The sequence below is a fragment of the Natator depressus genome, chromosome 2 (genome assembly GCF_965152275.1).
Source record: "Natator depressus isolate rNatDep1 chromosome 2, rNatDep2.hap1, whole genome shotgun sequence".
Lineage (NCBI taxonomy): Eukaryota > Metazoa > Chordata > Testudines > Cheloniidae > Natator > Natator depressus.
In genome coordinates this window covers 7,291,717-7,316,409 of record NC_134235.1, presented here as the reverse complement: position 1 = coordinate 7,316,409, position 24,693 = coordinate 7,291,717, and the positions used below count along the sequence as shown (strand labels likewise).

The 24,693-nt window shown below is 46.0% G+C and overlaps 1 protein-coding gene across 10 annotated transcripts in view; it reads right to left on the bottom strand.

The window, feature by feature from the left end:
• Positions 1–24,693, bottom strand: part of TSNARE1 (t-SNARE domain containing 1) — a 695,137-nt gene that overhangs the window by 403,669 nt on the left and 266,775 nt on the right. For all 10 annotated transcript variants that reach the window (XM_074943772.1, XM_074943770.1, XM_074943767.1 and 7 more), the window contains one exon: positions 12,021–12,098. In XM_074943772.1, the coding sequence (XP_074799873.1) occupies positions 12,021–12,098 (78 nt within the window). The remainder of the gene's footprint in view (positions 1–12,020; positions 12,099–24,693) is intronic.

Below are 24,693 nucleotides of genomic sequence, written 5' to 3'. Positions count from 1 at the left end.
TGAAATCCTAAAGTAAGACACCCCACAAAGGACACATGGGCTGCAGAGTCAATTGGCTGCCACATTAAAGAGTCTAAATTATTTTTAATATCTAAAACAAAAAGGTAAATCTCACATTCATGGTATTATCAGATTAGTCCAGTGGATCCCAGAGCATAAGAACATAAGAATGGCCATACTAGGTCAGACCAAAGGTCCATCCAGCCCAGTCCTGTCTGCCAACAACAGCCAATGCCAGGTGCCCCAGAGGGAGTGAACCTAACAGGCAATGATCAAGTGACCTCTCTCCTGACATCCATCTCCACCCTCTGACAAACAGAGGCTAGGGACACCATTCCTTACCCATCCAGGCTAATAACCATGAATGGACTTAACCTCCATGAATTTATCCAGTTCTCTGTTAAACCCTGTTATAGTCCGAGCCTTCACAACCTCCTCAGGCAAAGAGTTCCACGGGTTGACTGTGCGCTGAGTGAAGAACTTCCTTTTATTTGTTTTAAACTTGCTGCCCATTAAGTTCATTTGGTGGCCCCTAGTTCTTATATTATGGGAACAAGTAAATAACTTTTCCTTATTCACTTTCTCCACACCACTCATGATTTTATAGACCTCTATCATGTCCCTCCCTTAGTCTCCTCTTTTCCAAGCTGAAAAGTCCAAGCCTCTTATTCCCTCCTCATATGGGACCCATTCCAAACCCCTAATCATTTTAGTTGCCCTTTTCTGAACCTTTTCTAATGCCAGTATATCTTTTTTGAGATGAGGGGACCACATCTGTATGCAGTATTCAAGATGTGGGCCTACCACGGATTTATATAAAGGCAATACGATATTCTCTGTCTTATTCTCTATCCCTTTTTTAATGATTCCTAACATCCTGTTTGCTTTTTTGACTGACGCTGCACACTGTGTGGACGTCTTCAGAGAACTATCCACGATGACTCCAAGATCTCTTTCCTGATTAGTTGTAGCTAACCTAGCCCCCATTATATTGTATGTATAGTTGAGGTTATTTTTCCAAATGGGCATTACTTTACATTTATCCACATTAAATTTCATTTGCCATTTTGTTGCCCAGTCACTTAGTTTTGTGAGATCTTTTTGAAGTTCTTCACAGTCTCCTTTGGTCTTAACTATCTTGAGCAGTTTAGTATCATCTGCAAACTTTGCCACCTCACTGTTTACCCCTTTCTCCAGACCATTTATGAATAAGTTGAACAGGATTGGTCCTAGGACTGACCCTTGGGGAACACCACTAGTTTCCCCTCTCCATTCTGAAAATTTACCATTTATTCCTTCCCTTTGTTCCCTGTCTTTTAACCAGTTCTCAATCCATGAAAGGATCTTCCCTCCTATCCCAATACAACTTAATTTATGTAAGAGCCTTTGGTGAGGGACCTTTGGTGAGCAGCACTGAGGTAGTGTAAAAATGGAACAGACTGCAGCCACCTTCTTCTTTAACCCAGTGATATAGCCTCTGGATTCCACAGCTCCCACATGCAACTGTACATCTTCATCTGAGCAGCCTTCCATTGAGCGAGAGAGCGATAACTGCTTGCTGGGATCCCGAGTCTCTGCAAACCTCACACCCTTGTATTAGTGACTAGGGTGGCTGCAACTGCATGTTGATCTCCATGGGTCACGCTTTGTCCATCCTTATACGACAGACATTCATTTTTCCCCACTCCCAGACGGTGTGCGTTCATTCTTATCAACCCGCACCTTGTTAGGAACTGCTCTACCAGAACAGATCAAAAAATCAATTAGCCCGAAATCCTGTCACCGACACTGGCCAATGCCAAATGCTTCAGAAGAAGGCGTAAATCCCCGGTAATTACCGCACCGAGGATTTTGTTTATGGTTGGCGTGCCTTAGTATGCAACTCCCGAGGGGCTAAGAAACAACATACATTGCTGCTTTCCACTCACCCGTGCTCTCGTTCATCTCCTCCCCCGAGTCTCATTCCATCCCATTCTCTTCCAAAGAAGAGGCTGGTCACAAGCCGTGAATGTGAGGAGGCATCACTCTCCAAGCCAATGATTGATCCAAATGCTGAGGTTTTTATTCAGGCAAAAATCCCCCTTCCCCCCTGTGTAATAGGAAACCATTGTGACTGAGCCCAAATCCGTCCCAGGGCTCGGCTCCGCTCCCTCCCCTGTCCCATCAGTGGTTTCTCCTTGAGCTGGCATAAGCCATAAAAAACCATCATGGCAGTTAAACTGCCACTCCACAAACACTCTGTGCTCCCCTCCCTTCCGGTGTGCACGAAGGGCCCACGTACAGAATGCAATGCAGGCCAAGGCCGATTTGCAGACAGTGTGCTGTTCTGGTCACCCCATCTCCCCCTAATCATTTTTGTTGCCCTTCTCTGTACCTTTTCCAATTCTCCATTGGAAATGTACAGAGAACAGCAAAAAAAAAAAAAGATTAGGGGTCTGGAACAGCTTCCATATGAGGAGAGATTAAAAAGACGGAGACCGTTCAGCTTGGAAAAGAGACAACTGAGGGAGGATATGATAGAGGTCTATAAATCATGATTGGTGTGGAGACAGTGAATAAGGAAGTGTTATTTATCCCATCACATGATAGACAGCAGGTTTAAAACAAACAAAAGGAAGTTCTTCTTCACACAACGCACAGTCAACCTGTGGAGCTAATTGTCAGGGGATGCTGCGAAGGCCAGAACTATAACTGGCTTCAAAAAAGGATTAGATTGTTTCATAGAGGATAAATCCATCAATAGCCGTTAGCCAAAATGGTCAGGGATGAAAGCCCGTGCTCGGGGTGTCCCTAGCCTCTGTTTCCCAGAAGCTGGGAGTGGGTGATAGGGGATGGATCACTTGATTCCGTTCTGTTCATTCCCTTTGAAGCACCTGGCATTGACCACTGTCAGAGGACAGGATACTGGGCTAGATGGACCATTGGTCTGAGCCAGTGTGGCCGTTCTTATGTTTATGAGGGATGCTGGAGGCACCAAAGCAGGACTGGCCTGGTGCAATGGGCCTGATCTTACATGTAGCTGAGCATCCTTATCTCCCACGGGAATCAAGGCGATCCTGCACGTGGCAGGATCAGGACCTGTAAAAGCCTTCAATTAGGCCAGAGATCACCGTGAAGTGGCAAATTACAGTAGGCATAACCCTGCAAGTTAAGAGCAGGCTGACCTCCACAATGAGCACCCTGGGCTCTAAGGTAGTTAGCAAGAATAGTTTAAACTCTCATCCAAGGCCTCATCCTCTTGCATCTTGACTGCTGCAACCTCCTCCTTCTGGCCTCGATAAATCCCATCATGCCACACTCATATCCATTCAAAATGCTGCAGCAAAGATCATGTTCCTGGTTCTTTGCTTCAACCATGTCAGCAACAAAAAATGCATCACGTTATCACTGGAGCAGGAAGTGGTAAGGTCCTCCTTCACAAGTTACGCCCTGCCCCACTTCATTGTGCGGTTTAGTCTCCCAAGCTGCAGGAACACGTCTTTTGAACTTTGCCAACCCAGAATGTTCTAGATCTTACAGGTACAGTCACCACAGTTGTAAAAGGCAACTCATGAGGCTCTTGCTGGGGAGGGGAGACACTGAATGACTTAATTATATTTTAAAAGCTGAGTTCCAGCTTCCATTCTCATCTTCCTATTTCAGTTGTTCAGGACTTCCTCACACAAATTCCATGTTTTGTCTCAGCCGAAGGGAGTGATTTTTTTTTTAAACTTTGAGCCAAAGAGGTGCTTTCGAATTTTGCAACTGGGAAAAACAAACAAAAAAGCTACCTTTTCCATATGTTCCCATTGGAATGGCTGCAGCTAGAAACTTGACTTGTTTTGCACTCCACAACGACTTAAGATTTATGAAAATCAGTCCAGCAGATTTTTAAAGCTAACAGTGAGACTCTTGTAAATCAACAACATAAGTTGGCTTTTATTACTTATGTTATTTAATCTATGCCACAAAATATACAAGATACAGAAAAGTGACTAAGTTAAATCCAGAAGAAAACATTCTTTTTTTGAATGTTTGATGTCTGAACCTCAATGTTGAATCAACAGTAGATTTGTTTATTTTTCCTTCTTGCATTTAACATATCAAGTATGTAAGCACTTGACAAATACACAATGAAAGACACTAAATAAATACAGGCTATTATTATTACTTATCTCTTGGATTTTCTCAAGACACTTTCAATGGTACAAACATATATACATCACTGGTTGCTCTACTACCTTAAGTCATGAAAAAGAACAGATAACTGGTATGGACTCATCACCTGACTGTGGAATTGGAAGCCAGGAAATCCTAAATTCTAATCCTTGTTCTGACACTGACTCCATCTGTGACTTATCCAAGCCACTTCATCATTCTGTGGCTTAGTTTTGCTATCAGTAAGGCAGGAGTAATATTTCTCTCTCTCGTAGGATTAATTCATTGATTTGTAACATACCTTGACAGTGAAAACTGCTACATAAGCAATAAGAATTACCCTTTTCAGGAGCCTGGGTGGTGTGATGAACTGTATTGCCACCCTGAGATACTGGGGATGGTCAATTTTTTTTCCCATCACAACTGGTTTTTAATGGAAAACTGGGCTTTTGACTAAAGATTTTTGTTTTTCATGAGAAGTGTCCGCTCTTCCATGGGAAATTCCAGCTTTTCATCAAAAAGCGGAACACCTAAAAATCAAAAGGTTTTTGGTTCAATACCAAAAGTTTCAATTCCAAAAAGCCGCCCAAGGGAGTTGTAGTTCCCAGGTTTTCTGACCCCATCTTCCCAATGAGCTAGCTATGCACCATGGCTGCTCAGCAAGAAGGGGGACTGTTCTGCATCATGGAAAATGTAGTCCAGACAAAGCCCAGCAGCCCATAAAGGAGAATGGGAGCACAAGGCACCCGAACTACAACTCCCATGAGGCACCACGGAGGCATTTCCTAATCAATTTTCTTTCTTTCTTTTTTTTTTTTTTTTTTTTTTGGTTTTGAGTCAAAAGTCTTGGTTGAATTTTTTCAAGTTTAGATTTTTCACTAAAAATCAACAAAAATATTTATTTTCAATTTCAACATAATTTTCTATGAAAAAATTCTGACCAGCTCTAACTGGAAATGGAGAGAAAGAAGAAAGCTTGCACATGAAAGGAGGGGGAATATTAGTTGCATTCTCCATAAAATCTCTGCCAGCTGGCTGGAAAGACCCAAGAATAGAACAAAGCCTGCTTGGTCCTTGTTATGTTTCCCAAAACCCAAACAACCAATAAAGCCTTTTAATTTAATTAGCATGCTTTTAATTACAGGAGGAGAAAGAGTATCAACAAAACAGTGAAGTGAGAGGGTCCTTGTTTACAAACTTCATCCATCCACCCCACTTCATTCTTTGATTGAATCTCCCACCGACACCAGCTACTTCTAATGACAAGTCTGCTGAGCTCTGCATCCAGAATGTTACTGTTCCTAAAGGCACAGTAAACATTCACTGTCATCACAGTTTGTAAAGCTCCACACACCCAAGTCTCTGAAACACAGTTCAGAAATTCCCACGAATTCATGCTGCAATATGACCCTTTTAAAGTTGCCACGGTCAATGTGATCTTGAGTCATCCATATAAGTGCCAGGCACAGGCTAGAACAGCTGTAATAATTAATGCATCCAAATTTCAGAAATGAGTCATATATTGGAGAAGTGAAGACGTGAACTTCAGTAGGGGTCTCAGCCAGTTGTCCCTTTTTTGCCCTCTCTCCCTGCCTTTTACTTCCCATGTATTTTTCCATCTTGCACACAGGGATGAGATATTCAAAACAACTTAGGGGATTTGGATGCCTGATGCAGTCTGTGATGAAGTGACTCACCAGCCAGTGTGCTATCTTGTACCTGGGTGAGGCATTATTCTTTTGGGTTATTTTCTCTCTGTAACCCCATCAACCAACCATTCAGATTTTGTGGTGGTTTCCTTTGTCTTGTGACTTGGCCCTCCAGCCAGGTCACATTTTGTCTCACATCTTTTTTGGTTAATCAGACTTCAACTCAACAATAGTCCCAAAACAGGTCATCAGCCTTGGTCTAGGCCCAACAGTCCTTCTGGCTCTTGTGTTTGGGATCTTTACACTAGTTTCTTCAGTGAGGTTGTAGGGAAACCCATTCCCTCACTCTATCCTGTGTTCGAGCCCAGAGACCTGCAACAAGCAGTTAAGGTCTGTCTCACTGGATCTTTTGATTCTTCCCTGGGCTAATTCCTACTCTGACCTGCCTTCTCAGGGGCCTCGCATTGCTGGCATGGTCCCAGGTCCCATTATGCCAAAGGAAAGAGAACTATTCTAACAGAGATAAAGACTGGCACCAGCCCTTCTGTCCCACAGTTTCCACAAGCGTCCATCAGTCATCTATACTACTACTCCAGATCCACAGGAAATCTAAGGCACCTTGGCTCTCTGTTGTGCTCCACTCTGGGAGCTGAGAATGAGAGGTCTATCCATCGCCCAGGACTGGGGCCTTCAGAATTGAGTTTCTCTCTTTTAATGCTCCTCCTCCAAGTCTGGCGTGCTTCACAGGAACAGTGGGGTGCAGCAGTCTGAGTCCAGATCTGCTCTTTAACCCCTTCCTGTGTAGCGAGGGGTTTGTATACCCCCAAGTCATCCTTTGATTTGACTGTAAACCAGGGTCACCTCCCCACCTTCACTTATCTCCTTTGGGCTTCCCTAGGTTGAAATTAAAAGGTGCTCAATAGTAACAGGATCACCTGGGTATCTTGGCCAACACTTCCTCTTCTCTACAAAACAGGCTCTAGTATCCACAGCGGTGTATGGACAATTTGATAACACAAACAGCTGCCGCCTTTGCTATACATTCACCTCAGTGCCAGCATCTCACTCTATGCTTTGTAAAGCACTTGGAGATGCAATAATATGAGAGCCCCGAAGTCGTTACACTTTAGCTAATAATTATTTTTTGTAGGATATACAGAGTGGTCCAAAGGATAAATTGAGAGTTTTCACTAATGTCCGTTAGCTTCTCTAACAGCAGAGTTTAACCTTTCTAGAGGTCTCCCACGTACGATAATTTCCTCCTGGGTTTTTTATATCCACATTCTTAACAAATCAATCTAAAGTGCAATCTATATATCGCCCATTTCCAAGATGAAACATGACAGCTTCTAAAAATATTTCAAGGCCAATTAGACCTTCAAAGAAGAACTCAATGCAGCAGCAACACACAGTATGGTACTTGCCATAAGGAACTCGTCAGATAACAGAATGAGTCAAGGCGGCCTACGCATTCTCAAATGTACTCAATTGATGAGAATGTATTAGGGTTATGTATATCATTCAAGTAGGGAAGAAGTAGTTCATCATGATGATATGTTTTTGACTTCTGCAGAGAAAACCACGGCAATTCAGAGTGAAGGCTACCCCCTTAATGTCTTCGGACTGCCAAACTAGGGAGATCTATGGAAGACAGGCTGATCTGATCTTCCATGGGTTCTGTGTAACAGCAGCATAGATCTTTGATATTTTGTATTTTAAAGCAAAGAAGTTTGTTTGAGACAAGTAATATGTCAACACCAGTTGCAGAGCCACGGAAAGGCCAATTTTGGACCCAATACAGTGGCGTTGCTTTTAAAGTGTCATAGGCTCTTTGCTCAGTGCAAGAGCATTTGGGCTGGGTGACCCAGAAGTCATTTCTAGCTTTAGCATCAGCAGTGTGGTTGAGGATAAATGTGGGTAAATGGAGTTTACCCACTTCTCATTTTGGGGAATATGAAGTTTAATCTTTTACCAGTACACCACTGATCAGTATATGTGATATTTAAACACAGTGGGGCAGATCCCCAGTGAGTGTAACTGACGTCACAGGAACTGCACTGATTTGTGTAAATTGAGGATCTGACTCAGAATATCCATATATTCTCTTGGAAGCTTTAAAGGCAATTGGTCCCAAAATGGCAACCAAAATTTTAGAGCACCTCGGAGACAATACAGAAGCCTTTGCTCAGCCCCTCGGATCAAAGAAATGGGATGCACACTGCATCAACCTGTCATGTGACATCATTAATAAGCAAGTAGGAATCTGAGATAGAAGATCCCTATTAGAGCATTCTGATGCTCCAACCGGCCAGTGCAGGATTGCTCCCTCCAGTGCATTCTTTAGTGATTAGTACTTCAGACATGATCTACCGAACTAATTCCCTTTATTGGTGGTGTTTATTTTCTTTATTTATAAGGCATTTACTAGGTGGCAGCTAAGTGCTGCTCAATAAAAAAAAAAAAAAGAACACAAACCCCTTTTTAAAAAAGATACTTCAAAAGTCCCCAATCAGCTAAATGTAATCCATAACCTTGGAATTAAAAAAAAAATCTGGCCCAAACACAAAAGCCGATAGCTATCAGGCAAACCTCCCTACTCACAAAAGGGACAGTTCCTAAACATCAAGAGGAATGAGGAAAGTAGACACAAAAACACAAAGAAGGGGCCCAAAACATGGCTTCAAAAATGTAGGCCACCTAAACAAGCCAAACGTTTACTCTCGTACTACATATTTCTTAGACACCTAGCATCATGATTTCTAAGCAATGAGATAGCAAACTAGCAGAATATAAATTGCATCATCGCCACTGGCTACAGCTATGATTCAAAATCCTCTAACTCGACAGGAGCGAGTGAGGCAATAGGGAAACAGTGTTGCCTTGTGGATAAAACACTGGGCTGGCATTAAGAAGACCTGGCTATTCGTGGCTCTGTCACTAGCCTGCTGGGTAACCTTGGGCAAGTCACTTCCCTGCTCTGTGCCTCAGTTTCCCCATCTGTAAAGTGATACTGACCTCCTTTGTAAATCACTTTGAAATCTATGGATGAAAAGCACTGTGTGTTATTCTAATAGGTTGAGTACCACTAATTTTTCCACAGATCCCCTTCCAGCTTTTTGTTGCACCATTTTACCTAATTTTGCTGTTTCACCAACCTCATGCCAGGACGTTTTCCCCTTGCTGGTCACACCAATCTTTGTAACAGCCTGCCTTCCCCAGGGTTGTGAGTGCCAGTGCATAATCTCAGTAAGAGCAGCTGATCACAGAAGGCAAAAATAACTGCAACAACATCAGTGACCAGTACAGCATCAAGAAGCTATTTTATAGTTATCTCTTCATTCCAAAGGATACCCAAGTGCTTTAAAAGCATTATAAATTCATAGATTTTAGGGCCAGAATGAACTATTCCAATGATCCAGCCCATCCTCCTGCGTAACACAGGCCATAGAATTTCATCTTGCAGTTCCTGACCATCACTTGCAGTTGAACAAGAGCTACATTTTACAGAGACATCAAATCTTGATTTAAAGACTCCGAGTGATGCCGAATCCATCATGCCTCTCAGGAAGCTGTTCTAATGCTTGGTCACCCTCATTTTTAAAGTTTGATTTGGTCTAGCTTCAACTTCCAATAACTAGATCTTGTTCTGCTTTTGTCTGCTAGATTAATGAGCCGTGTACTATCCGATATCTTCTCCCCTCGTAGGTATTTGTAAACCTTGATCAAGTCACCTCTTGAATTTCTCAGTAAGCTAAATAAATAGAGGCTTTTTGTATCTTTCCAGTCCTCAATTCTTGAGGCTCTCCTCTGAACCCTTTCCAGTTTTACACCATGTTTCATAAAGTATTGGCACCATTATTCCAGTAGAGGAATAAAGAAATCACTTCAGACAGCACTGAAATTCAGACACTTGTGATGGAGAACACAACATCACACAACAACAGTTCAGAATAAGAAGTGAAGAGTACTATAAATACTTGAAAGTTCAGGCAGAATTCAGTGGTTACATACAAAATGAAATCGGACCAGGATATTTATGATAAATCCTGATCTCTTTTGAGAAGTGTCACAGATTCTGAAATGACCGTAAGCAGTCAGAAACTGAGGTCTATATTCAATCTGCAAGACTAACCCTAGCACCATGCTGGGTCATGGTATCATTTGGAGGAATTTCACCCCCTTCTGCAGCACTTGGCTTTTTCCTGGAAGTACGTCCTCTGAAGCAGCAAGAGTCCCATTGCCACCACAAAGCATCTCAAAGGTTAGCAGGGAATCCATTCTTTCTTATTGCTATTCAACTTGCTAAGTGCATGATTCCTCACCCCCACATATATCACAAATGCTTTGTCTACACTACAAATGCTTTCCTGCTATAGATATACTGGTACAGCTACACTGGCAGAGACCCTGAGTGTAGATATAACATTTGCTGTGCCGACAGAAGCACTCTTCTGTTGGCATACTTGAATCTACACCAGAGAAATTACCAGCCTAGTTATGTTGGCCAGGGCCTGTGGCTTTTTCACACCCCTGACTGGCACCGCTATGCCAATAAAACTTTGTAGTGTAGAACTGGCCAAAGTGAAATTGCTGAAATTTCTATTCTATAGCAGGGACTCCCTTAACTTTGAGACACCAGGAGCCGCAATGACTGCATGACAGGGTTGCTTGTGATGGTTGGGGAGCAGGGCTTGACAGCCCAGGGTGTCACTTTCAGTTTATATCTTATGTTCCTAACGCTCAGGCTTCAGGGTTACAACAGGCCACTGGCAGGGGTCAGGAAGGGATGTCCCTCCCCCTGCAATGTATTCTGGGAGGTTGTTGTATCTCCTTCCTCTGAAGCATTAGGGATGGCCACAGGTGGTGATAGGACACTGGACGGGGTCGCACTGAGCATTCTCTCTCTCTCAAGTGCTTGGCTGGCTGGTTATTGCTCATATGCCCAGGGTCTAACTGATCACCATATGTGGGGTTAGGAAGGAATTTTCCTCCAGATCAGATTGGCAGTGACATTGAGCGGGGGTTCACCTTCCTCTGCGGCGAGTGGGTCAATTGCCAGGATTATCTGGGTCTATCTCTCTCAGTCATTGTCCTTCCACTGCAGGGTCCTGATATACTGGTGCTCCTCAGACTCACCTATACCCCTTGGTCTCTGCTGTGGCACATAATAGACTGATCTCCTGTGGGTCTTATTTCCTTTGTTGTTGGATTTTGTGCATGGATGCTGGTGGCCTGGGATACACAGAAGGTCAGACTAGATGATCTACTGGTCTCTTCTGGCCCTGATCTTTATGACACACTAATTTGCATAACTCTATAATCAGGATAAACTCATTGATCCTCTGTGTTATTAATGAAATTGACTCTTTTATTTTTTCGGTGACAGGTTCAGCATCATGCAAGTTTTACAGATGGGGAAGCTGAGACTCAGAGAGATTAAAGCCTTGCCTGAGGTCACACAGCAGGTCTGTAGAAGAGGCAGAATTGAATTCTAGAAGTCTTGACTCCTAGTTATAGTGACTTGATCCTATTCCTTACCTACCTCAGTTCTTATGATGTGTCAGTCAGTGCAGGCACAGGGGAGAGAAACCAGGAATTCTGACTCCCAGGCCCTCTCTCTAATCATTAGAAAGCACTTCCCTCTGTCATTCACTATCTTACAGCTGAATCTTACAAGGTGCTGCAACCTCACCTCCTCTTACCTTCGAGGAGTGTTGAAGGTCCTGGGCACCTCTCAAGAGGCACTCAGCACCCTGACCTACTGGGGCCTTAGGAAGCAGTATCCTAAACAGACACATGGGGAATTACCAGGAACAGCATTCCCATTTGATACAGAAGGAAGAATAAAGGAAATAGTAGCTCTTTTGCAAGCTAATATGACAGGCTCTGAACTTTGCAACATTGCAACACTTCAAAGAAGCAGTGTAGCTTGTTCCACCTTTCTGCCTTCCAATTCCTTATTGTAACAGATGACATAATTAAAAATAGAAAAGGATGCCATCTCAGTAAGGATGGGAATATCTCTCTGCCTATTTAATGCAACATATGGGAGAATATTTTTACATCTTATAAAGAAAAGTGTATTGTACGTGTGCTGGAGCTCATGAGGCCCAGCAGCAAAAATGCATTAATATCTGCTCCCCGACAAGAGGGCTTGCTGAACGCGGTATACATGCTTACAAGTCATCAGCAGGACTGCATACAATTGACTAGGAAGCCTTTCATTATACGCACCATTGGAGTTAATTCGGAAGATGTTGGCTGAAGTTTCTTGAAACAATTCCTGGAGTTCGTTGGGATCGATCTGGGTGGCTGCAACAAGACAAGGAGGAGAGAGCATGTTAATACATCTGGCCAGCGTATCGCCGTGCCTTGCTTAGCAAGAGACTAACATCAGAGCAGAGCCTCTGAACCAGCATGCACCAAAGAGAGGGACATTTATCATAGCTTTGTCCCTATACTTTGTTGTGGTGGTTGTACATATTTAACAAACACACAGTTAACTCTGAAAGTTAATGGGCTGAAAGTGAAACACTGGTTCTAACAATTATAGGCCCAAATACAACCTCATTGAGGTAAAGGGGAATCCCTCCACTGACATCAACAGACTATGGAGCGGAGACAGAGCATTTACAGGGGCAGGTTTTTATAGGCTGCCTTTCTTTACGTGCCCACAATTTGCAGGCAAAATCAACTGTAGTGCAGTTTTCACCCACAATTATTTTGGAGGCAAGTGATTCTATTTAGGCACCTAGGCTGATAGTTTCCAAGCTGCCTAAGGCATCTGGATGCACACATTCCCATACAAATGAATAGGAATAGGACATCCAACTCCAATGGAGGCTCTGAAAATCTCACCTCCGATTCCCTGATTGTAGCCACATGTCAGGGAGTTGCACATGCAACACTGTGATTATTTAAATATTTGTATAAGACCCTTTTACAATCATTGCCCCATTGTGCTAGGTGCTGTACAAATACACAGTAAAACTAGCCTCCCACCCTGATGCATTTATTATTTAATCTGAGACACGACACAACCATGTGCACCCACCAGACTAGTTGAGGCTAGGCTGAAAACTCAGATCCTCAATCATCAAAGCAGTCTTTAAACATAACTCACCCACAACGTTCCTGTCAAGAAGTCAGGCAGGTGTGAGAAAGTAAGAATCCAGCTTGACCCTGAACAAGGGAGCATTTGAAGGCGCGGCAATTAGCAAGGACTTCTTTTAGAGAGGTTTCAGAGTAACAGCCGTGTTAGTCTGTATTCGCAAAAAGAAAAGGAGTACTTGTGGCACCTTAGAGACTAACCAATTTATTTGAGCATAAGCTTTCGTGAGCTGTAGCTCACGAAAGCTTATGCTCAAATAAATTGGTTAGTCTCTAAGGTGCCACAAGTACTCCTTTTCTTTTTTCTTTTAGAGAGAGAGTGAGCATATTCGATAGGCAACCAATGAGAAATGAACACAATGCCTTCCTTACAACGTCTCTTTGCAGAGTTGGATTACAGTTTAACAGGCCTCTTTGTGTATACATACATGGGCTCACACCCACACCCCTAAGAGATAGGGTGGATGAAGGCCAAATGTGGTGCTGAACCTCTAATTTCACGCTCCCCCCTAAAAAAGACACTGACCTTCCCAGGCAAACCCTTCCCCATCTCCTGGCCCCAATAGACTCTCCATCCCAGTCTCCCCAGGTGGGATTTTCATCTTCCTTCTGCTCCCGATTCCTTGTGCCTGCCTCCATATGCAGCAACCAGATAGCCAGCTGGCAGCAATCAGCTGTGCTGTGGTCCCTGGTGACCTCCACCTCGCTTACTGGTCTGCCTGAATCCCTTCTGTTAGCACCCAGTTATGAAAGAACATGCCTATATCTGTCCCTGAGCAGAAGGTGGCACCAGCTGGTATGAACCAGAGTTTTCCCATTTCCCACCTTTAAATTTATATGAATATCCCTATCCCATCAATGTCCTCACAGCCTCAATAGCAGAAAAGGAGGGGTAGGAGCAAGTTTGAACAGGCATCCCCATGATTTATTTTAGCTGGCATTTCACTAAGAGGTACATGGTTAATTTTTTAATTCCTTCCTCATAATTCAATTCCTTCAACTTTTCCCTTACATTTTCATTCTAACTTGCAAAAGCTAGGAATTACGGAACAGAAGTAATCAGGTCATGCTTAACTCTCTCCCCAGAAATTTAATTCATTCACAGCCTGATCCAGTTCCCATTAAGTCAATGGCAAAAATTTTAATAGTGCATTATTAGCCCTTTAGTTCTTTGCTGAGGGCATCAGAACTGTGGGTGACATTACAATACGGTCCCTGATTCAGGAAGGTCCCTGCACAGGGCTACTCGTGTACTTATAGTTAGGTACATGATTAAGTTCATTACTGAATCGGGACCCAAGCAAACTGAGATGTACTCAGACAGGCGTGACTGGTAGAAGACAGCTTAGTCCCCAAAGTGAAAACGCTGACAACCCACAGCTAGAACAGCCCTCACTGAAACACAGTTAGTATTCCATTAAATTCCCCAAACAGCATGGACCAGAGTGGTTCATGGGCTTCTGTAGAGGGACCGTCCTGCCGGAGTAAAATCAACCAGCAGGAGTTTACAATGATCCATTTAAATGCTGAATCACCCCGAAAGCGGGATTTAGGATGATTCCATCAGATGTGGGAGCAACATATGCCTGCATATTGGAGATCATGAAATGCAAGAGGGAAGAAACACTTTTGTAGATACCTTACTGATCGATGCAATGTTCTGAAAGTTAAGACCAGAGAAAGAGCATAAGGATTGCCCAGCAGTTAGGACGCTGACTTGGGAGACCTGGGTTTGATTCCCTGCTCTGCTACATACTCCCTGTGTGACCTTTGGCAAGTCACTTTTCCACCTGTAAAATGAGGATAATAGCACTGCCCTGACTCACAGGGGTGAGTTATGAGGATAAATATATTAAAGATTGTAAGGTGCTCAAACACTATGATAATGGGGCCAGAAACATAGTTAGATTAGTTATAATAGGACTAACGAGACACACATGCTGAACCCTCAGATATACAATGGAGAAAGGGAACCACCTCTAAACAAAACATCTTCAACATCAGCTAGAAAGCTGCCACAAATTTAATAAGGAGTACAATGTATTGTGAAGTGCTGATCTGTTAAACAGGCTGGAACCTGGTTGATATTTCTTGACCCCATCTGCAGCCCCACATCTCCTACTGTAACACAACGGCAATTTCATTGTTTATTTTTGAGGTTGTGCTATTTTAGCTTTAAACCTCAGATGCAGTTTAGAGTTTACACATGTGGAGAAGCGATTCTCACCCTGTGACTGTTCAGGAGGGCTGCAACAGCAAGAGTAACAAGTACAAGTTCCCTATTGAAAAAAGCAATTTCAAGAGAACACATCCACATTGCCAAGTGAAGTGGAGATGCCACAGCTCAGATACTTACTGACACCATAAAAAGAAAGGGAGGGGGAGAACATGAAAGACAGTTGTGGCTAATAAAAATTATGTGCTTCAGACTTCATAAAGCACAGTGTTAAAATATTACGATTAGCCGAGATGAACTATGGGGTTGCCAATATGCAGTAAATATTTTGCATGCCCTGATGCTAATACAGTTCAGTGCCACGAATGAGGAAAGGTGAATTGTAATTATAGCTGAGATATTAAAGGCAGCATGGAGGTTTCGGTACAAGTGTTGCAGAAACACATGTGCAAATCAATTCTCCTCCACTTTAGTCTCCAATTATTCTTTTTTTCCTTTTCCATTCACTTGTTTGCATCATCCCCTTGGAAGGCATCAAGAAAAATAAACAACTTCCATTGCTACCACTTTTTGCGTCTCACATTTGGAGAACAGCGTTTCAATTATTTCTATTTTCTCAACTTTCTAAAGTAGAAGCAGCCAACATGGGTGCTTGTGATTTTTGTTCCATGGTTTCGAACAAGCCTCAGAACGTTTCCCCACCAAACTGCACATGCCATCACATGTGTGTGTATGAACCAGGTGTTTCAGCACCCAGCTACCCAATATGAGCGAGCAAAATGTGTCTGCGTGCAATTTTATGGAAACATAGTCCCCTGAAAATGTGATTCGAAGCATTTGTAAAGCCCTGAAAATAGTGAGTGTTTAATAGTTCACTTTGCTGCAGATGGTGGAATGTAAGTCCTAGTTTCAATTGATCACACCAAAATGGTAGGAGGGGTTCTTTTTAAAGTATTTTGTAATTGTTTATTTGTATTAAAATCACACTTCTGGGACCCAAATGAGATCAGTGCCCCATTGTGCTAACACTCTTCATACACGCAGTGAGAGACAGACCGTGCCCCAGAAAGCTTACAATCGAAACAGACAAGACAGAGACTGGAAAGAGATACAGGTGAAGGGACTAGAGTGAGGTCAAACAACAGGGCAGTGGCAGGGCTGAGAACAGAAACAAGTCACATGAGTTCCATTCCAGAGTCGCTGCCATTTGATCTCACTGCCTTATTTTCTTAATAAGGAGATGAAATGTATTTACATTTAAGAACTGGATGATGTTCCATGTGAGGTTTTCAAGAGAAACCAAGAGCCTTTAAATATATTAAAAAAACAAACACTACAGCACAGCAGGTTTTATATATGGAACGAACAGGGCACTTTTCAGGTAGATCAAATGCCAGGCCCTGTGCAGATCTCATCGTCCAAATACATTAACTAACTAATCCTATATGAGGGAGAAAAATATTATGCTCATGTAGACAAGGACTGGTGGAGTGATTTGCCACAGAGGGAGTCAGAGCTTGGAAGGAGCAATAACTCAGGAGTTCACAGCTCTCATTCTCATGTTTACCAACATTTGGTCTGTTTCACCCCATGTATTTCACCCGTGGTAGAAGTGATTCCTAGATCTACAGCTTGCAATGCACACTGGGATCCTTCAGGCTGACAGGCGCTGTGTAAATCAGTCATTAGCTCCAGCTGTTATTGACATCAACTGTGGGAGGGAAACAGAAGTCTGGGGGTCTTGGAAACTTCTTTCGGTTCATCTTGAAAACAAGTCAGATCTGGAGCCAAAGCAGGCTTATGTCTTTTCTTTTCTGATCTGTATTGTAAAGAACATCAAACTGGATCCAGTGCAGGTCAAAGACCACAAAAATTGGTGCAGGCATCTACAGGAACTTCCCTATTACTAATTAAAATTGCCAGGGTAGCCAATGTTAATCATTCAGGCCTATTAATTATTTCACACTAATTTACAGTTGCTAGTGGCTTTTCTGTAGCCTGGTGTAATCAGCTGCCTTCATGAACTAATTTTTGTACCAAACCTGAAAGATCTAGAAGGTTGGAGAGAAAGAGACTGATAATTATAGTCACTGGTATGAAGAAAGGGAGAGGGACAATTGTTAAATCTCTCTACCCAGGATACTTATGTGGCCCTCATTGCTATAGTATCTGAGCCACTCACAATACCTCTCTGAAGCATGGCTATTATCCCCATTTTACAGACGGGACCCACAGAGACATGTCCACGTTTGCGCATGTGGGTGACTGAAGTTTAGGCATCTAAAACCATATTGATGTTTTGAAGTTCTCCGTGTTGGTATGAGATCAGCATGTATGTGAAAGGCAGCTGGCTCAAAATGAACGTGGGCAAGATGAATGATGCCAGAGAGAGGGGAAAAAACATCTGCAAGATTTAGCTACCATCGTTGCAGCATCCTGTGTTGAAGGGGGATGCCTGCGGTTATCTTAGTTCATAGCCACCGGATCTATATGAACTGCCTGAACACTCAAATAGCCACAGCGTCCAGAAACAACTTCTTGCATCTTCAGCCTGTAAGGAATCAGTGCCCTAAACTGCTGGACAACGAACTGGCCATTGTGATTCACATCATCAGGACAAACTGGCTGAATTAGTGCAACTCACATTACTAACAGGATCGAACACACCGATATTAAAAAGGCTTCAGTTTTCTGGAGCACTGGAGACCAGAGGTTATCTGGAATGGCTCTTGCTCCCCCACTGCCCCAACATTCTGCTCACTACCCTGGCTTCCCACAGAACACAAGGTTTCAATTTTCATCTTTAAGGTTCTCCATGGCATTGGCCAACACTGTCTAAGACAACAACATGCTCCCAAAGACCACAATCTCCAAAGAAAGCCACACTCTGCTGGGCCGATGAAACTGCCCCTGTATAGGATCAAACTCATGAGGCCCCTGGAAGTTGGCCTACGGCTCTGCAACTTTCCTTTAGCCTCAAGGTCTTCAGAGCAAAAAAGAAACTGACTTCTTCACCTCAGCTGTATTAAACTAAACCCAAAAAGATAGAAGATGATAGGGGAAGGTAAAGAAGGACAAGACCAAAAAAAAAAAAAAAATGGAGAGGGAAAAGCAGTACATATGGTAAGGAGAACAAGAATGGTGGTCTCTGGGAAGCAGGGAGGAAACCAGACTAGACTATGAGGTTAGTTGATGCAATCTGTATTAAGGTGTTCAAACAGTACAGTGAAGAAGGCAGAAAGGTAGGGTAAAATGATACCTAATCTTTTCAGAGTCTACTGTTACAAGGTGTTGGAGATCCACTTTATTATTAAGAAGATTTGATTGAAATAAGCGTCAAAGAATCGTAGAAGTGTAGGATTAGAAGGGATCTCAACAGGTTATCTAGTTCAGTCCCCGGAACTCAAGGCAGGACGAAGTAATAACTAGGCCATTTCTGATAGGCATTTGTCTAACGCAGGGGTGGGCAAACTTTTTGGCCTGAGGGCCACATCGGGGAATAGCAATTGTATGGTGGGTCATGAATGCTCACGAAATTGGGGTTGGGGTGCGGGAGGGAGTGAGGGCTCTGGCTGGGGGTGGGGGCTCGGGGGTGGGGCCAGAAATGAGGAGTTCAGAGTGTGGGAGGGGGCTTCGGGCTGGGGTGGGGGAGTAGGGTGAGGGGGGGTGAGGGCTCCAGCTGGCAGTGCGAGCTCTGGGGTGGGGCTGAGGAGTTTCGGGTGTAAGACGGTGCTCTGGGCTGGGACCAAAGGGTTCGGAAGGCAGGAGGGGGATCAGGGCTGGGGCAGGGGTGCAGGAAGTGGTGCAGGTTCTGGCTGGGGGTGCAGGCTCTGGGGTGGGGCTGGGGATGAGAGGTTTGGGGTGCAGGAGGTTGCTCCAGGCTGGGATCGAGGGGTTTGGAGAGGGAGAGGGGGATCAGGGGTGGGGCAGGGGGTTTGGGCATGGGAAGAGGCTCATGGGTGCAGGCTCCAAGTGGCGCTTACCTCAAGCGGCTCCTGGAAGCAGTGGCATGTCCCTTCTCTGACTCCTATGCGGAGGCGCGGCCAAGCGGCTCTGCATGCTGCCCTGTCCGCAGGCACTGCCCCTGCAGCTCCCATTGCAGCACTGGAGGGGGCCATTAGAACACATAGGAGCCGGAGCAGGGCCATGGTGCGGCTTCCGGGAGCCGCGTGGAGCAACCCCCAACCCTGCACCCCAGCTAGAGTGCCAGAGCGGGGCCGAGCCCTGTGGTGCGGCCCCTGACTCAGCGCCCCGGCTGGAGCGCCAGAGTGGGAAAAGCCCCAGACCCTGCTCCCCAGCGGGAGCTCACGGGCTGGCTAAACGGCTCATGGGCCAGATTCTGCCCGCGGGCCGTAGTTTGCCCACCCCGGTCTAACCCATTCTTAAAAACCTCCAATGACGGAGACGAAGGCCTGTTGGGAATGGTCTAGTTATTACTTTGCCCTGCCTTGAAAAAAGTAAACAAAAACTGTACTTGCCCTGCATCACTCTCATTATAATTACAGCACACAAAGTGTTACTTAGATTGTAAACTGTTGCAGACAGGAGCATCTCTTTGTTCTATATTTGCTTAGTGCATAGCACAACTGGGACCTAATACTTGACTGGGGCTCCTAGATGCTACCATAATAGAAAAAAGAAGAAAAGAAGAAGAAAGGAATACACAGATTATAGATTTAATAAATAATAAACATTTAATAAATCAATGAAAGGGTTTTTCCCCAGAATATTACTCTTTTAGCCAGCCTTTGAAGACAACAACCTATCAGAGCAGATTTTGATTAAAAACTTAAACACTCACTCGTGGCTGAAAGGCAGTGCTGTCGCATGGGTGTAATTTTAAAGTCATGTGTGTAGTAGAGCTGAAAGTGGCTGAGAACTTAAAAATTGGCCAGTTACAGACCACGAATCCCAGTAATGATTAAAAACAAACGGTTACCGACCTTGCGTAACTGTTATTCTTCGAGATGTGTCACTTGTGTCCGTTCCATTCTAGGTGCGTGCGTGCCCTGAATGAAGCTGAGGCCCCCTTTTGCTACCGGGATTAGGAAGTAGCAGGAAAAGAACCCTTTTCCCTTCATGTCCCGAGGGACCTCCTCCACCGCCCCAGGTGTAGGAGGTTCTCAACCTCTTGGACAAGAAGTTGCTCGTGAGAAGGGTCCCTGAAGAGGGACAGGGAGGAGAGGGGGTGGGAGTGATGGGTGACTGAAAATTGCAGGGTGTATCCCCGAGATACTATGTCCAGCACCCAGCGGTCCGAGGTGACCCGCGACTAGGCTGAATGGCAGGGACAAAGACGGTCAAGGAAAGAACAAGGTGGATCTGGGGAATTGAGGGCCGTCGCTCTTGAGCGCACCTTCAAAATGAGTGCTTCTGGCCCCCGGGATGCTTCACCAGGCTGGGCTGTGCCAGTGAGCGGGAGGAGGAAGGGCAGTGATGACTAATGCTCACGTCTCTCTCCCTTCTCCTTGCAGACCCCTGATGAGGCTGACAAGGTGGCAGGGGCGGCTGGAACTGCTTCCATGCAGACTGAGGCGTATGCATGCCCAGTGAGCGAAGGATGGGCTGCGTGTCCTTCAACCCATGCAGCCTTGCTTCTGTCTGCTCCGAAAAGAGACCATTCCCATCAAACGGGAAGTCCTGGATAAAAGGTCTGCATCTCTTGGGACAGGCCGGCGGTCTGAAGCCAGGAACTGTGCCTCAAGACCACCGCCGAAGCGACTCCCCTCACCGCCGAGTTCACAGCATCCCACGCCATCTGGAGAGAGCACCTAGCCGCCGCGGTGCCCTCCTCCACAAGGGTGCCAAATTCCTGGGCCAGAGCCTGAGGGAGGGACTCCTCGAACTTATGGAGGGAGTCCCATACATTAAAATTGCACCTGCCAAGAGGGCCTGATGGTTCGCCACCCAGAATTGCATGCTAGCTGTCCAATAAATCTCTCTCCTAAAAACGTCCAGTCTTTTGGCCTCTTTATTTTTGTGTGTTGAACTAGTGTTTCGTTGAGACGACGAGCGAGTGCGGAGGTGGGTGGGGAAATAGGTACTCAAATCCTTTAGCTGGGACGAAGTACTTCTTTTCAACCCTTTGGGAGGTGGGAGGGATGGATGACGGGGTTTGACAGAGGGCCTTGGCAATTTTCAGGACCACGTCATGCACTGTTAGTGCAACACGGGCAGGGGTGGAAGCTGAGAGGACATTCAACAAGGTGTCTGCCTGCTCAGCCATCTCCTCCACCTCTAAGCCCAAGTTCTCAGCCACTCATCGAAGCAAGGCCTGGTGTTTAAAATCGTTCAGAAAGCTGGCCCTCAAGGGTCCCACGACTGGGTACTCCGGGAATCCAGGGCATCATCCCCTGGGGGGGGAGCGGATTTTGGGGTGGGTGTCCTCTCCTCTAACCCAACCTCCGAGTGGTTCTCATGCACCAAGCCTGGTGCCGCCAGCTGTTGCTTCAAAGTGACAGCAGATGAGTGGTGCGAAGGGGGCATCATCACCTGCATGCCCCACGCACTCCAATAAGGCCACTGGACGTGCTGCCAAGGCGATGCTGTAGAAGTCGACATGGCCTCAGGTGCCCAATTGCACCGGTGGGATCATGGCGAGGAGCTGAATTGCTGGAGGAATCCCCTTCCGGTGACTATGGTGGGGCCTTCAACGCCTTTGTCTGCCTGCTGACCATTGCCGCCGAAGACCAGTGTTTTGAGTGGGAGGATCGGCGCCAGTATCAAGGCAACCAGGACTAGGGGGACCAGAACCGCGACAGGGAGTGCTCCCATGGGGCAGGTGCCGGGATCTGCGTCTAGAGGAGGATCAGCGCCAGTAGAATGGAAACCAACGCCTCCCCCGGGTGATCCTCTCTGAGATGGCGTGGACCAGGATCACGATGCCGGTGACCGAGGGCGAGCTCTAGAGGATCTGGGCTGTGACACCAGAGATCTGTGACGCAGAGATGGAGAGCGCTGCCGATAGGGGGATCTGCAGCGCTCCACTGCCCCCTGAGGGGTCTTAGCAGATGGCCTGCCCTCAAAGGGAGCCTCTACCACATCCTGTGGCACAGGCAGAGGCCTCTGCTCTCTCAGCACCGGGGGAGCTTCGAAAAGCATCAATGCCGCCAGAAGTTTGGGTCCCCTACTGCTCCCAGAAGTTGGTGACGGATCCTTTAAGGGGCTAAGGGCCCCAGCTCGGGAGGCACGTCCGCATGGCTCCGGAGTGGCAGGGTGGCCCAAACTGGGCCCTTTGCCCGATGCCCCACGGCCTTTCTTGTTGAGTGCTGGGGAGCAGTGCTTCTTCGTTTTCTTTCTGGGCGCCGGCGATGGGGAGCGGTGCTGGGCGGAGACCAGTGCCGGGGGTGCGCTGCGCATCCAGGCCGAGGTACTAGGTGAGTCTTGGTGGGACGTCTCAGAAGCCAGATGAAAGGCAGCCTCCATGAGGAGAGCATGCAAACGAATATCCTGCTCTTTCTGAGTCCTGGGTTGAAATTTTTTTATAAATACGACACTTGTCTTTCACATGTGATTCCCCCAGGCACTTGAGGGAGCTGCTGTGGGGGTCACTGACAGGCCTGTTACAGTCCATGCAGGGTTTAAACCCTGGAGACTGGGGCATGCCCTGCCTGGGGCTAAGTCCCCACTGGGACTCTGACTTCTAACTCCTAACTACACTTAACAACTACTTAACACTAACTACTATAAACAAACTATTTACAAGGCCATAAGGCTCGAAGTCAGAAGAGATAAAACCGCTAGCCCTTGCTATGCAAGGAAGGGTGCTCCAACTAACCACCATGGGTGGCAAGAAGGAACTGAGAGGGCCTAGTGCCGGCAACGTCTGATATACTGATGCATGAGCGCAGCACTGAAGGGGGCGCCACAGTTGGCCCTATGGATATCGCTAAGGCAAAACTCTCCACTGACCACACACGTGGGCGCTCACACACCTAGAATGGAATCGACATGGGCAAGCACTCGAAGAAGAACTGGGAGATATTCTAAACAAAAAGAGCTCTCAGCCATGTTTGTACTTTACACTAACACAACAGACATTCTAGACTTCAGAGTGATGTTTGGGGTTATTGTGTGTGCTAGTTGTGTTGCTACATGCGTGGCTGATTGATTTGTGTGTGTGATTTATGTTGTGCTGGGAGAGTTGTGGGGAGTTGTGCAGCTGGCAAAAGACGGGTGTGTGCTGTGGTGAGGGGCTGTGTGTATTTGGGGTTATTGCTGATTGTGTTGTGGTGTAGGTGGTTGTGTTGATCTGTGTCGAGGCGGGTTGTCTTGAGAGATCTGTGTGCGTGGCAGGTGGACACAAAGGTACGGCACTGGGACCAAGTCATCTACAATCTGTGTGGTCTCCCTTATACAACCAATGAAACTGCTGCATGCAAATTAGTTGCAGAGTAAAAGTACTGATTGGTTGAGTTTCTTCTGCTCCCACAATGGTCTAGGACTCTTGGCATGGCATAGTTACATGCCTTACTGTCGCTGTACACCACATGGGCATAATCCATAAAGCCAAAATGGCTGAGAACTAAAAAACTGGATGGTAACAGACTGCAAACCCCAGTGATGATTCAGCCTGGTGATACTCCGAACAAAAAAGAGCCCTCAGTCATAGATGGTGCGTTACTCTTGCATTCGGGAAGGCTGGGTGCAAGCACTAGAAGCTCCCTAGCATGGGGGGGCTACAGTGCACGGGCCATGGCCCCACCTCCTGCTCCACCCCGAGGCTCCACCGCTCGGTCTCTTCCCTGCTCTGCCCTGAGGCCCCACCCCCCACTCCACTTCTTCCCCCCAAAGCTCCCCTGCTAGCGGCTTGCTGCTCTCTGCCCCTTCCCCGAGGACCAGCGCCCACTGCTTGCACCTCTCTGCCCCCTCCCCCAGAGAACCACCGGCAGGGAGAGGCTCGGAGGGGAAGAGGCAGAGGGGGCAGGAGAGGTGGAATGAGGGGCCTCAGGGGGAAGGGGCGGAAGGGGACAGGGCCATGGGGGAAGAGACTGAGCAGGAGTGCAGGCGGGGCCATGCTCCGGACGCCGGTGGCTCCCCCAATTCTCGGGAGATTCTAGCGGTGGTGCTCCAAAGGTGGCAGGCCAGTGCGCCTCCAAAGGCAGGTGCACCGCATCCCGCATTTCTTGCCCCGTTTGGGGAGGCTTTGCCTCCCTAAGCCTCTTATACCCACCGTCCATGCCCACAACCATGCCTGTATCTTCTTCCATTGCTTTCCACTGACACCACAGACATAATAGGCTTCACAGTAACGCACAATGACATTCCCGGCACCTTACTGTATAGATAACATGCCCTTGTGGTAATACAACCCAGGAAGGGAGCAACATTTCCTATGACTGTAGCGTGTCAGGCAGTGGATTTTAGGATGTCATCCACTTGTACTGAACTCAAATCACAGCTTAGAGATGGAGAAGACTTTTTAGGGTATCAAGACCATGCTATGGTCAAAGTAAAGTATGTCCTTGGGTGCTTTGTCCAGTTCAATTTCAAAATGACTCAGTGTTTCCCCCATCAAAATATCTTGCCTTGAAATTCAGCACATGTAAACAAATCAGAACTGAGCTTTAGGAACACAGTTCTGCATACCAAGAAGAAATGGCTTATGAATAAAAAAAGGAA